The sequence below is a fragment of the Phasianus colchicus genome, chromosome 1 (genome assembly GCF_987193195.1).
Source record: "Phasianus colchicus chromosome 1, bPhaCol1.hap1.1, whole genome shotgun sequence".
In the NCBI taxonomy this organism is placed as follows: Eukaryota; Metazoa; Chordata; class Aves; order Galliformes; family Phasianidae; genus Phasianus; species Phasianus colchicus.
Genome location: NC_143436.1, coordinates 40,840,178 through 40,855,459, shown reverse-complemented (window position 1 = coordinate 40,855,459; position 15,282 = coordinate 40,840,178). Strand labels below are relative to the sequence as shown.

General features: G+C 42.7%; 1 protein-coding gene across 3 annotated transcripts in view; it reads right to left on the bottom strand.

Moving 5' to 3' along the window:
* ACSS3 (acyl-CoA synthetase short chain family member 3) overlaps window positions 1-13,223 on the bottom strand; it is an 80,175-nt gene extending 66,952 nt beyond the window's left edge. For 2 of the 3 annotated variants that reach the window (XM_090139271.1, XM_090139274.1), the window contains exons 1-2: window positions 12,744-13,223; window positions 5,195-5,339 (exon numbers count right to left, since the gene is read on the bottom strand). In XM_090139271.1, coding sequence (XP_089995397.1) covers window positions 5,195-5,339; window positions 12,744-13,000 — 402 coding nt within the window. In that variant the 5' untranslated portion in view covers window positions 13,001-13,223. The remainder of the gene's footprint in view (window positions 1-5,194; window positions 5,340-12,743) is intronic. The other variant, XM_031589653.2, reaches the window with a different exon arrangement.
* Between the last annotated feature and the right edge of the window lie 2,059 nt (window positions 13,224-15,282).

The window sequence follows — 15,282 nt, the reverse complement described above, 5'->3', positions numbered from 1 at the left end:
GGGACAGTGAAGTTTCAGAGGTGGCATAGTGTGTGTGCAGAGATCTTGAATCACAAAGATCTTGAACAGATGTTCAGGGGAGGGAGGAGCACTCCACCAAGCCCACTGCTCATTAAACTGTCTACATCCTTAGTTCCAGGATCAGCAGGCTTGTGAGACAGCCCAGTGAGAAGCATGCCCACAGTGCTGCACACATCTGTAACACACAAACCCAGACTGTCAGAAGATGGCATGCAGGAACATCCGCTTAGTCCACTCTCTGCCATAGCAGGCAGTGAGAACTGCAAATTCAGTGGTCCAGATATCTACCTGAGTTAAGCATATTCCTTTTCTACACATGTATTCAGCTTGGGAATATGTTTAGGAAGCTTCTGGTTGAATTAGCACACTGGTCTCAGAGCTGTGAAAGGCAGCGTAAAGCTCTAGATTGACTGTGAGAGCTGTAATGTCTTGATAATGGTGGACGAGAATCTGGACGTGAACCAGCAGTGTGCGCTTGCAGCCCAAAAGTCCATCTATATCCTGGGCTACATTTAAAAAGGGCAGCCAGCAGGGAGAGGGAGGTGATTGTCCTCCTCTACTCAGCTCTTGTGAGGCCCCATCTGGAGTATTGCATCCAGGCCTGGGGCCCCCAGTACAGGAAGGATGTGGAGCTCTTGGAGAGAGTCCATAGGAGGGCCACTAAGATGATCAGAGGGCTGGAGCACCTCTCCTATGAGGAAAGGTTGAGGGAACTGGGCTTGTTCAGCTTGGAGATGAGAAGGCTCCAGGGAGACCTCAATGTGGCTTTCCAGTACTTGAAGGAAGCATATAAACAGGAGGGGGGAATGATTGTTTACGAGGGTGGATAGTGATAGAACAAGGGGGAATGGTTTTAAACTGAGACAGGGGAAGTTTAGGTTAGATATTAGGAGGAAGTTTTTCAGTCAAGTACTGGAACAGCTTGCCCAGAGAGGTTGTGGATGCCCCATCCCTGGAGGCATTCAAGGCCAGGCTGGATGTGGCTCTGGGCAGCCTGGTCTGGTGGCAGGCAACCTTGTACATAGTGAGGGGGGGGTTTGAAAGTGGATGATCTCTGTGGTCCTTTTCAACCCAGGCCATTCTATGGTTCTATGATAACACAACTCTCCCAGGTTTCTGCACAAAAGCCTCTGCCTCAGTGTCTTTCTCTCCTCAAATGGTGTACAACAGGGACTTATCTAGTAGCTGTATTGGTACTCGTACATTGGTCCACAGTTAACAAGAAAAAAAATGTAAGTCAGGATGACTTCTATTTCTTTCAAATGCAGGCAAAGAGCTGCTGGGATTACAGTAAATTGAAGCAATTTCTCCTTCATTCATATGTCACCATGTTCTTTGGATCAAGAGAAAGTCTCTGGGACAAGCATAGATATTGTCCACTTTCCTTTCTGGTCTGGGAGACTGGCTGTGGAACACATGCCTCCTAGAAGGGAGGAGAAAGAGGAGGAGATGGAAATTTTAACACTTACCAGCTCAGCATGGATTTTGTGTTTGATCAGAAGTGATGCCACAGTATCCACCCAATGTTTCTAGACAAACATTTTCCTCAGAAGGAATACTGAGGGACACAGTAGTGCTCTGTAAAACTCCTATAGCACCTGAGTTCCCTTACATGTCATTATTTGGCAAATATCCACAGAGTGAGAGAGCAATCAAGCAGCAGTGAGACAGATGAAAGGAAAGCACAGAGCTTTCTAAAGGCATCTACAAGTCAAGGATGGAAAGATTTGTGGAACAGATAGATTCAGACTGCTTTGAAGTGAGTCATGGGACATTTGGTTCAAACTAAACCTATTCCAAAGTAAAGCCAGCAAACCACATATAGAGGAAATGTCAGGAGCCTCAGCAATCAATTAAGCATGGCTTTGCTACATTCACCTGTCAGTACTGCACCAAATTATACACTACTGCAGGCTTCATCGATGTTGACATGATCCTGTATAGCTATCTTAAGTCAAGGGAGATCAAGTTCCTGCTACTTTTTCACACTTCGAAGTTTATTTGGAAGCCTTTTGTGTGGAATGTGAAAAACCCAAGACACCACCCTTTCTAAATGTCTGATTAGTCTCATCCCTTACCGAATACTAATATTGGTATTTCTGAAGAGCTACCTCTGTGACAGCACAGTTAAATCTTCCCAGGACATCCACTGAAGAATGACATTTGAAATTTGAGTAAGAAAATGAAAAACAGCATTAAACAAAAAGACTAATACATAATACTGTCAAAATAATTTTGCTTTAACAGTCAGGATAAAAAGTTAGACTGTCAGTTTCAGTAGGATTTTCTATATTCCAGTTTTGATCTTTAAGTACTTCTGAGAATGAATGTCTTGAAATAAAAGGAATTGGTCATTTCTGCCGGGAGAAGGCAAAGAAAGAACATGGAGTAAAGCACGGAGAATGAGAAAGACTGCTGAAAGCAAAGCAATCTGGCTGATACTTCAGTCATATATACAGGAGATGTAAAGCAAGACGACACAGCTACAACCTGAAAATGGCTAATACAGCGATCTCAGAAGGAGATGCTTTTAGAGTGGGTAATTATAGAAAAAAATCCATCCTACAGAATAAATTACATCCTAACCCAATGTTGATAACCCTGAAACCCTTCTCTCATCCATGTTTCTGTAACATTCAGTGCTGAGAAGGACTCAGCCTGGGGGGGGAGGGAGGGTTGGTTTTCAGTAATCCTGTCAGGTTGCTGCACTCAGGAATTATTTATTACAGAACCAAATTCAGCACGCTAACTGTGCATTGTTACTGAAAAGAATGACAAAGAGAAATCACACTGGTTTTGTGTAAAATATCTACCAAGTGTCAACATCTGCAAATGTGGTACTCAAATTCTTGAGATGTTTTTCATCAAGGGAGGCCTCAGTCACGTAAACAGAAAGGTTTGTTTCCACACACATAACAATCTATGCCTTAACCTGAAAATGGTAGCATTTTCCAACACAATCAGAAAGTTTACTTTTAAATGAACAGAATCCACTGCTCCCTATTTCTTCTGGGTAACTAACACTACAGTGATTCAGCAGCATTTCTAAAAGAATTCATGTCTCCATTATCTTTTCCAGGCATCTCACTACTGGAATTTGAGAATATCGCAAGGCACATACAACGCTGAAACTTTCATCCCCATTGCAGTGGTTCGACACTGTAATCCTCATTTAAAGACCTCTAATGAGTGCCAGTAAAGGAAATAAGTCAAATTGGTACACTATCAGAGACCATCACATCTCCAATTTTCCAAAGCCCTACTCTCTGCATTTGCAGCATTCCATCTGTAACAGCATATAATTAATACAATATGATTGTATGCACTCAATAAAATTTCACTTTAATAAACTGTGACAGTGCCAAGACATTCCAAGTGTAGCCATACAGTGTATCAACAGATCTCGCTATTCACAACAACAAAGAACTGCTGAAATTGCCCTACGATTCTTATGCTCTAGCTCTGCCTTAAAAAAAACAAAGTACAAACTTTTCCACAGGTCAGACACTAAACAACCACAAGCTTCCAAAATTTCTCTCGATTATTTATAATTTAGTGACTTAATTGCAACATCATTGTAGCTCTTACATCTGAAGTGTTGTGCAATGAGTAAAAAGGATAATGTGAAAACAACAGGCCTCCTGAGCACATAGCTCAAGCCTTCCTACCCCCCCTAAGAGGCTGTATTATCTCCAACCAAGCACCTATTTTCTTTTTTCATCCTTACCATGTGTTTGATCCTTGGACATATTGTCCAACTTGCTACAAAGTTCTGCATCTTCCAACCCTGTGACTCTCAGCTACTCCGCATATCTTCTAGTGAATCCATCTATGAACTCCTCTTTTTTTAGCAAAAGCCAGAAAGAATTCCATTGCTTCAAATGTCTCTTGTATGGACATTCTGAACAGGCAGCCTATCTGATAAGATATTCTCACTGAAATATCAGCTTAATGGCTAGACAGACTACTAAACATTCATTGGATGGGTACAGTTCAGACTAGAGTTTGCATACAGATTTATACTGTCATCCTATTTTAAATTCAGAAAGAAATTCAAGACAGAAAGCATAAAATTTCTTTCCAGGGTATTGTTCTGTTCATATGTATGGTCTGTACTTACACTCATCTGTAATGAAACACACAAAGCACTGAAAGTCTATTTCAATTCTAGCATACAGTACACTTAGTTTGTGCTGAGCAGACTGAAAACACAGCAACAAGCAATGATGGAAGGATGTGAGCCAAACAAGGTAAGCCACACCCTCAGTGGTTTGGTGTGCCTCTTCCCAAAATCTCTCCTTGTCTCTACATAATCTATGACACAAAATACACGAGCAAATATATCTGCAGTTTTCAGCCAACATCTTTGTGGGTATGTTTGTTTCCTGGTATCCAGTAGTGACCAGATGAACCAAGTTAAGTTCCACAAGAACGGACCAGAAAGCTGTGAGAGAAGTTATTAATCTTAAATCCTGCCTTTCATAATAACATTCCCTTTTAATTAAAGAGAAAAAGCTACAGAATTCCAAATTCTGCAGTATGTCTGATTACACTTTTCTGGATAGAATCAGATGCTTATCCCACTATTCTAGGTCAGAGTAAGCTAAAGGTAAGCTGGGTCGGCTCCCTCAGACCTTCCATACAAAGAACCATCAGCACTCCCACTGCAGCCTCAAGCAGGCATGCAATGCAGCTCTCCTTAGAGCTGCTTCCTGCTAACGTTGGATTTGTTTTTACACCCAATCATGTACAGCAATAGTCAAGGTATGTACCTTCATCTCTGCCACAGTGGCATTTTTGTTCATCATAGTAACTAACTATCATGTGGCTTGACAAATATTTTGCATTCTTTCATGCACAGAAAATAAGAACTGTTAGGAAAAAAAAAGAAGAAAGAAAAAAAAAAAAGAAATTCAAGAGAGAAGTTCAGAATGTAACCAACCAGAGCAAAAAATATTTAACTGCAGGAAAAAAATAATAATAAAAAAAATAGAGGAAGATCAAAACCTCTCAGACACACTGTTATTTGATGCAAGCAGTGAAGCTTACAAATCAATACCAAACACAGCAAAAGGAATAAACTAGAAAGATAGACCATTTTTACCACCCTAATATCCACCTGCTGTGCAATATTTCCAGCCTATTTCCAGTAACAAGGTTATTTCAAACATACCTGTTCAAGGAGTTCCTTATAAGTTATTTTCTCTTTGGTATTTGTTACAGGACTGTCATAAATAATGGCAACGTGGTCTCCTCGTCCATTCTCAACGTGACGATCAACAGCATTGTAACAGATATTCAGTTCTCCACCAACAAACCTAAAAAAGAAGTTGGGAGAATATAGCAGGCAACCTTCGCAGAACTGAGAAAGGGTTCATTCTTGAAGTAGAGATCAAAACTTTACACTCAGTTCAGGAAGTCCTTTTTTTTATTCTAGAATCACCCCATTTACTGAAAAAGATAAATAAGCCCATTACTGAAATTAGTAAAAAAAAAAAAAAAAAGTTAAGTATTTCTACCTTAACTGACTTAACTAAGAATCTGCTAAACTTGATTTAACTTCCTCTGCATCAATCATTTTGATTTTTATAGCTAAGACTTCAGGGAACAAGACACACATTCACATAAAACAGTTTGACATTATGAACATATCTTATTACACTACTTTGTACTGGCATGCACGTGCATCTTTTTTATGAAGAACGAGCTCAAGACACAAAATGTTCTAATTCACACGTTGGCAGTAACAGTTAAGCACACACACATCTGTATCCAAGTGAAACTGACCCCAACAATCATAAAAGCTTATAAATTTGTCTGATATTCTGAACGCACTTGACATTATCATGGTCTACATCAGTGACTTAAAAGCTTCTGTAAAGGAGTGTGAGTCACGGTCTCTTCAACAGCCAGACATTTAGAAAAAAATCTCTTCTAATTTAAAAAAAAAAAAAGTCACCTGCACAAACTCACGTTTTACTTTTATTGCAATTTTACAAAGAAAATTCAAGTGTGCCACAATCCTCAAGAAAACACAGAAGGCACCATATGCTACAATGACTATTAGCAAAGAAGATACAGAAAAATTAAAGTTACTCAAAATGATGCTCTCCTTCATGTTTCTCTATCTATCTACAGCAAAAAGAAGAGCAACAGAAAAAAAAATACAGCCAAGTTTTCAAAAATGCTATGGGGATGCTCACTGTCATAATGTCTTGTTGTAACATAAAAAATAGAAACAGATGGCCTAAAGTAAACCACTACTAATTAAAAGAGAGCATTTCTTACTTTCCTTCCCATATAGTACAGGACTGCTCTAAAGTAGGTTATTTGATGTACTATTCATATATCCATATGCACAGATTATTCCTTATTGTCAAAGAATGGCAATTATTAAGCTCAGACCAATTAGGATGTGAGGATATAGCAATATTCTACTGTGACTCGTTTACAATGCCACTGATAAGGAGAAGTGGAGGAGCAAGAAAGAAACAAAAACACTGTTGTGGTTTAACCTGGCAGGTGGCTGAGCACCACGCAGTCATTTGCTCACTCCTTCCCTCCCCAGTGGATTTCAGGTTAAGAAAAGCAAAGTAGAACTCATGGGTTGAGATAAAACTATTTACTAAGATAGAGAAAAGAAAAATACTTATGACTCTATACATACATATATATATATAAAAATAAATGAATGTATATAACAAGTGATGCACAAGCAAATGTTCACCTCTCCCCAACCAATGCCCTGCTACCCCTCGAGCAGTGGAAGAAAGTCAGATGAACTCCCACCCCCTTCAAAACTCCTTCCACATGATGTCACATGGTATGGAATATTCCTTTGGCCAGTTTAAGCCAGCTGTGCTAATTCTGTTCCCTCCCAGTTCCTTGGGGCTCCCACTGCAAATGGCTTTGGCTTTGTACAGCACTGCTTAGCAGCAGCTATAAACATCAGCGTGTTATCAGTATTGTTTTTCTCCTAGAACCAAAACATAGCATCATACCAGACTCTCTGAAGAGAACCATTCTGTTCCACCGAAACTAAGACAAACATGCTGTACCATAAAGCCCTCCCCATAAAAGAACTGATGGATAATAAAAAACTGTCAGTTCTTCAGGTAACACAGAGAAACTCTGTAGAACTGTCATAATAGTAGTGTAGGATTCAGGTCATCCATGGATTTTTATATCAAATCACTGTAGGATGATAGGAAAAATTCTGTTTAAGAAACACTTAGATGTTGCAGTAAAAGAATTGATTTAGTTGGGAAATATTGGTGGTAGATGAATGGTTGGACTGGATGATCTTGGAGGTCCTTTCCAGCTCTGGTGATTCCATCATTCTAATGGAATGAGAGCACAACATCTGGGTTATCATGCATAACTACTTAAGAATAGTGAAAACATGAGGGGGTAGAAGAGCTCAGACTCTCAGGAAGATACATGACAAGTTCAACACTGCCATGTTTTATAATGACTGCTTGTGAAAAACGTGAGGCTGAGGGTTGAAAGCAACCCCACGGCATTCAGATGGTGTGATGAGAGCTCTGCAAAGGGAAGCAGGAGCACGGGCTGCCAGGGTCCAGAAGGCAGCAGTGCGCAGCTGACCTGCTATGGCCACAGCCACAGCTCTTCTGCTTCTCTGCTGATCACACAGGGGCATGTTGGAGCACCCCATTTTGTATGGCAAATAAACTGCCTGGCCTTGAAAAGCTGTACTGTGCTGCTGCAGATTTCTGTTCATTCAGTGATTCCCAAGGAGATGAACATCTCTGAAGAGCACAGAATTGCTCAGGTTGGTAAAGACCTTAAAGATCACCAAGTTCAACCACATCAATTTTTTTTGAATGAGCTCTAGCAGGAAAGCAACATCAGCATAAAAACAGGACACTGAAAATAAGGGCACTGATTTGAAAAAGAATTCTAGAACTGAAAATGCAATACTCCAATAGACTGCAGAAAGATATGGGATGAATCTGCAGGATGGGTATAAGAGCTGCAAGTGAATTTTGCCATAACAAGTAAGGCTGTAAAATGCTAATCTGTTGCTAACCAGACATTTCTTTCAACACAGCATGCAAACTGAATTCCCGATCAAAAATCATTCCTTTAGACTACATTCCTAGTGCTGAGAAGTGAGTAACATTCAGCAAATGGAGCCCAGGAAGAGTAAAACAGAAATAAAAAGAGCAAACAGTAACGAGTCTAACACATAAAAGAGGCTGGCTGCAGGCTCTTTGAAGAGCTCACCTGCTGCCCCTTTCTGCAGTAAAATGGCAGGGTTCTTCTGCCAACATCACAGCAGAATTTACATGTTGGCTGTAACAATGCAACTGTTTGTTTCACAGCAACTTCTTTTTTTTTTTAACATGGATTTGGCCAATTTTTGATAACTCTTCCTGTCCATCATGAGTTTCAATAGGGCCAAGTGTCAGGCCCTGCATTTTGGTCACAACAACCCCAGGCAACCCTACAGGCTTGGGGAGTGGCTGTAAAGTTGCCTGTTGGAAAGGGACCTTGGTGTACTGATGGATAGTCAGCTGAATATGAGCCAGCAGTTTGCCCAGGTGGCCAAGAAGGCCAATGGCATCCTGGCTTGTATCAGGAATGGTGTGGTGAGCAGGTCTAGGGAAGTCATCCTGCTCCTGTACCCAGCACTGGTGAGGCCTCACCTCGAGTACTATGTTCAGTTTTGGGCACCTCAGTACAGAAAGGTCATTGAGGTGCTGCAGCAGGTCCAAAGAAGGGCAACAAGGCTTGTGGAGGGCTTGGAGAGTATGCCCTATGAGTAGCAACATCAGCTGGGACTGTTTAATCTGGGGAGAAGGAGGCTGAGGGGAGACCTTATTGCTCTCTTCCAGTACCTGAAAGGTGCTTACAGTGAGAGCAGGGTTGGTCTCTTCTCACTGGTGACAGGATGAAGAGAAAGGCCTCAAGTTGTTCCAGGACAAGTTTAGGCTGGATATAAGGAAACACTTCTTTACAGAAAAGAATATTGGAATGGGCTCCCCAGGGAGGTGGTTGAGACACCACCTGAATGTGTTTAAAAACCGTTTGTATGTGGTGCTCAGGGATGTGATTTAGCAGTGGGTTGTTAGAGTTAGGGTAGTATGGTTAGGTTGTGGTTGGTCTTTCAGACCTTGAAGGTCTTTTCCAACCTGAGCAATCCTATGGTTCTATGATCCCTGAAAGCAGTAGCCTTTGATAACCCACATGAATAACTTTCCTCAAACAATACACCTGTGTAGAGATTCCAGCAGTTACCACGTTAGGACACTGTGAGCCGCTGAAGAGCTGCTGCAGCCTCCCAGGGCCTGGCATTCTTTTCCTCCCAGCTTCTGTTGTTGGGGGCATGTACCAACTCTCCTTTAACTACACGTCAACATGACTGCCTCTATTAACCCTTTTGGTTAATAGAAGGGGGCAAGAAAGCTCTGTTCTTGTCCTTCTACTCTGGGCAAGTCAGTTCGTTAGGTCTTGTGTAACAGTCCTTCAATTACAAAGAGCCTAATATATGCCATAAGTGACCTAGGAATGTTTTTTACTGCATTCAGAATTAGTTTTCATCTGGCAATAGTAATGAAATAAGTCTTGAATGAAATAATCTTGAAGAAGGCCACACATAATTATCACTTAAATTCTCAAAATTTATCTCTTAATTTCCAATAATATCTACTATCTTCAGAATCTAACAGGATTCAGAGAATTTTCAGTCTTTGTTTAATGGCTCAGAAGCAAAGATAGTTAAGAAAAATGCACACTAAAGGTTCTGAATAAACCTTCAACATGTGCAAGAGAAAAATCTACACTGTAATGATAATTGCACTCTGACTGTAAAAAAGAAGTGTTATGCTAAAACCCTGTGACATCATGCAGGGCACCAGCACTTTTCCAGCCTAAGTTTCCAGGCATCAAATGGATTTCTTTTAAATTGCTTAGATGAAGGCAGAACAGACGCTGAATGAAGCGATAGACAAAACCTCTAGGGCACCAGATATTTTAAGTAACAATATGTTAATCAATCTAGCCACACTTTAACAATTGTAAGCAACATTTAAATAGTGATCTGGATAACATTCAGAAGTTCAAAGGTGATTCTATGTTACGTTTATGTCTTGGAATCACAGAAAAACACAGCTTGTAAAATTGCCCTCCGCCTGCCCCAGTCAGGGAAAACTGTTTCTACCACTTCTAACAAAAAACCTGCTTAACCCAACTGGGATTCCACATGATCCCCAAATGATCTGTTCTAGTGTTTCACCACCATTCGCACTGAACAGATTTTTTCTTCCCATTTGGAATGCCACTGACACAATCCGGGAGCACGCAACAAGAGAGTCTAAAGAAAGCATGCTACACCATGCTTATGTTTCTATTAAGCTCTTACAGCATTTAGAGAAGCAGAATTGGGATTAGAAACTGAAGTTTCAGCTGCACTAACCACTTTCCTCAAGTAAAATAAAAGGGACCAGCAAATATACAGTGTCTGTTTTGTCTGTCAGGCTTGGCAACAAAACACAGTGATATTGAAAATAAAGCACGCTTATTAATTGATCTAATAACATGCATCCAACACATTTTCTAACTCAGAAGCACAAACAAGAATTTCTTAATGCTACTTCAAAGTTCCATAAACTGCTTCCCAGGCAAAGGACAGAACCAGAACCACACTTTTCTCTGTTAGATCAGCAAACAGTTTTTCTCTGAAGCCTGGCCTCGTGTTCAGTTCTGCTATGTCTTAACTGTTTTCTCTTCAGAAAGTACTCTCAACGAGGCTCTTGTATCTTCTTTCTCTCTTAAACTTCTGTCCTGGAAGAGACTATCTATCCTTTGTCCTGCAGAGCACACAGGATGCTGGCAACCATCTGAGTCTTCAGAGGCAGAATACTCTGGGATCCCTTGCAGGCCAGTATCTCTTAACATAAAGGGGAAAAAAAAAAAAAAAAAAAAAAAAAAAAAAAAAAGGAAGAAAATAGCATGTTGTGCATTAAGTTGATAGAGAATTAAAGAAAAAAAAAATTCTTGAATTTTATTAGCTATGACAGATTAACAGATATCTGACATCCAAACACTAACTATGGGCCTCACATTGACTCTTCAGTGATGTGCACCTTTGTAAAATCCCATAGGATCCCAGAATGCCTGAGGTTGGCAGGACCCTCTGGGTGCACCTGCTCCAAACTCTGCTCCAGCACGAATATCCAGAGCAGCATGCCCAAGCCCATGTGCACATAGCTTTGGAAGATCTCCAAGGAGGAGACTCCAAAGCCTCTTGGGCAGCCTGTGCCAGTGCACTGTCATCCAGACAGCCCAGAATTCTTTTCTGGTGTTCAGGGGGAACCTCTTGTGTTCCAGTTTTTGCCCACTGTCTCTTGACTTGGTAGTGGGCACCACCTGACTCTAATACCCTTCAGGTACTTGCATACACTGGTGAGTGTCTGTGACTATCTGCATCCACAGAGATAAAGATGCCACTGGGACGGAAAGTCAGTAAAGACCACTGGAAGACAAATCTGACTTCAGCCCAAATAACTTAATCCAGGTTTCTCTGTCATGAGAACAAATTACTCCCACCTGAGAAACCAAAATGCTTTAAAAAGACTGAACCACATCAATTCCAGCCAGCAAGCTTACCATATCAAGCTACATTAGTTTGACAGGACCTGACAATAGAACTGTGCTCACCAGCATTGCTAATATTCTTTAATTCTTAAAAAGTAACTGCTGCAACAACTTTTTCATTACTTTATTCGGGCATGCCAAGGAGCTTTAGTGGTTTTTAATTCTGCAGGCAACCCTGCTTGCCCTTTTGGAATAATACCATTGCCTCAAAAACCCAGGCCAGTGGACCACAAGTCTCCTTATCCATCCATTTTAAGACTCCTGACTGTTATGTAGCCCTGCTGACTTAAGGAGATTTATCCCAGCTGGGTGCCGCTTAACATTCAGCTTAAGAGATAGAAACAATTTTCACTGGGAGAGCTGCTAACCAATAACCACAGCCAGCAATGAGAACGTAAGCTTCACATTGCCGGCTTTGCGGCTCCTCATTTTGACAGATTTTAGAGTGATTAATAGTTTTAATTACGTTTTGAGAAAGCTTAGTATTTTCAAATTAAAATCAAGTCAGAAAAACATAGAAAAAAGCCAAGAACATTGATGTGACAAAGATGACCCCCTGCCTTGCTTTCTTTATCTTGTATGAGCTTCTCCTTGAAAGGAGATCGAAGTGATGAGGTAAACTTGCTGAAAAAGAGATTATGGCAGTCGTGACAAAATTTTAACGGCAAGTTGCCTTTGAAGAAGTACTGAAAATCCTCTCCTGCACTTTACAAGAAGGACAATAGTTCTGTCTTGGATCAGGCTGCCATTCACCGCACACAGCACACTACGAACACGCTGCCCTAACCAACGACCCACTGACCCAACTCCTACCGCTGTACAGCCCCAAAAGCATTCGCACACGTTGCTGCCCGCCAGGCTCCCGTGCTCCGCGCAGCCCAACGGAGTACGAGGCACACCCCCGGCCACCTGTATCACGTACAGATCTGTGTCAAAGTCCCTTCACTCCAAAGTACTCCTCCACTCCGATTTCAATCATTAAGCCGGTGTAACCGTAATCTCCGCCGGGCTCTGCAGCCGTTCTCCCCCCGCGGGCAGGTTGCCTCGGGCAGTTCGCGCAGCCCGGCCCGCCCGCGGCTCTCCCCGCCGTGCCCCGCACTCACCAGGAGTCGCTGCCCGGGCCGCGCCTCTCCAGAGCTCTGGCCCAGGGCTTGGACCACTGGATCAGCTCGGCGGCAGCTCCCCATACTTTCTCGGGCTCCGCCACCGAGGACCCGAACACTTCCCCGTACCGTCCCAGCGCCGGGGAAGACGCGGCGGCGCGGGCCGGCGGTCGGCTCCCCGCGCAGGGCCGCCCCAGCCACCTCCGGGCAGCGCCGCCGCGCACCGCCAGCGCCGTCAGCCTGCCCAGCAGCCCCATGGCGCGGCCTCACGGCGAAGATTCGCCAACTAACGCTCGGAGCAGCCCCTGGCCCGCGGCGGCTCCCCCGCGACGAGCGGGGCTGCCCAACGACGGCTCCGACGTCCCCCGGCCCCAGCCGAGCGGCCGCACTCGGGAGCGACGCGGAGCAACGCGGCCGGACCCCGCCGAGCGGGGGCGGGCTGGTGGCTGGTGCTGCGCCTCTTGGGCCGGGCCGGGACTGGCTTGGCGCCGTCTTTGGGGCTGCGGCTCTGCGCGGCTCGGGGGCGGGCGAGGGCCGGCGCTGTCCGGGAGCGGAGCCCCGTGGGTGCACAGAGGCCGGTGGAAAGAGAGGAACGCGGGAATGTTTATCCTTTTACCTCACGCAGCAGGCACTTCGGGTTCCTGGTCTCTTGACGCAGACGTTGGCCGTTTTTCCACATGTGAACATTTTTTTCTATCTAAGTAAAATTCTTCTGCAGAAAGCAGTTGTAATTTAAAGATTTTCCTGTTCATCGCTTTTCTTTCTTTCTTCCTTGGAAAGTTTTTTTTTGTGGTTGCAGCAAGTTATCATTAATGCAAATAACACTTCCGAAATCACATCCACAAATGATAGACAGACAGACAGAAACCAACACCGAGTTTTGCTTGAGTGAAAAGGAACTTAGTATTCTGCACAGAAATAAACTGAAAAGAGACAGAAAAACAAATTATTTCTTACTTAATAACTTGTGTGACATACAGCCATAAAACCCGAGTGTTTGTTTTGAAATACACTGTTGCTTTGATAAAACCTGAGTATGATAAAGTAGGTATACTGTATGGCACTTTAAACATACACCAGCTTCTCAGACATATTTTAGGGCTACTGCTGAGTTAGTACAAAAGGAAGGTAAGAGTGTATCACATTACTGGCACAGCAGTGATTAGATTAGAGTTAGTCCGAATGCTCACTACAGTGGGTTTAATACATGAAATCAGAAGCAAAAAAAAAAAAAAAAAAAAAAAAAAAAAAAAAAAGCATGAAGAATTTGATTTACAGATTTAGTCATTCCACTTTTATTAGGTCACCTCCACATTCATGAACATGAAGGCTGATTGTTCCTTTTGTTTCTGAGGCAGATGTAAGGAGCTCACCATGTTCCCATGGCCTGCTGAGCCTGTTTTCTCTGCCCAGTGAATGAGGCTGGCCTGTCCCACACTGCGTGCCACGCAGTGCCACTTGCTCCTTCCCCACGACTGCAGTAACACAGCCCCGAGCAGCACATTAGCATTCAAGACTCACTTATAACAAATTTAACCCCCTAAAGCACCTGAAGGACTAAGCAGAGAAATGGTGAATATTTCCCTACTGCCAGGGAGAGGCTACAGCATGCCAACAAAGCAAGAACATCAAAAATGCATTTCTGGTTTAGAGATTACTTTTGAGAACATTGCTTTCTTATACATTTTGACCATGGTGACAGGGCAACTGCTGTCAGTAGAGTCCACAAAGTACAAATTAAAGGATAAATGAAAGAGAGAAGCTTACGGGGATTGTAAACACTGTGACTTCCTGACAGCCCTGGACTCAGATGTCAGTGCTGAATGCCTGGCAGCATGGCATGTGTTGTACAAATGAACATTTACTTTGTGGTAACGCACAGTTGCTCTCAGGATTTAAAAAAGACTCCCAGAGGTTTGTCTTGTATTTCCTGCCTATGAGGTGCCTAGCCTCATTGTGACTGAAAATTCTAACTGAAAATAACCAATCTGACTGAAAATTGTCATGCGAACATGGAAATATGCTTTTAGATGGTTGGCTGTTTTTGTTGTTTTGTTTGACTGCTTGTCTTCCTGTGAGGAAGATCAGCCTTAGTCCCATCAGTGCCCACAAGCCCATTGGGGCCAAGTCACACACATTGAGTCTGCCTACCTGTGGCACCCAGCCTGGGCCTTATGATTGCCTCAGCACAGTTTGCCAAGTTTGCTCCCCCAAACCAAACTATGAGAGGTGCATATTACATCTACTCCCAAGGAGTAACCCTCCTGATTAACCACTTTATGTGCTTCATTCTTCACATCACCAACACTTTGATGTTCCTCTTCCTTTGCAGGAGGCTATAGCAATTGTATGTAGCCATCAATGTGTCCATGACAAAAAAACTGATGTTGAAACATGTCCCTTTTTATTACTGCAAATAAAACTGCTGAGGCCAAAGACTAGCTAAAATATTTAATTATCTGTGTTCTGTAACATGTTAGTTGTAGGCACTCACACTAAAAGAAGTATCCTGATATTTAAACATGTATGAGTAGTGTCA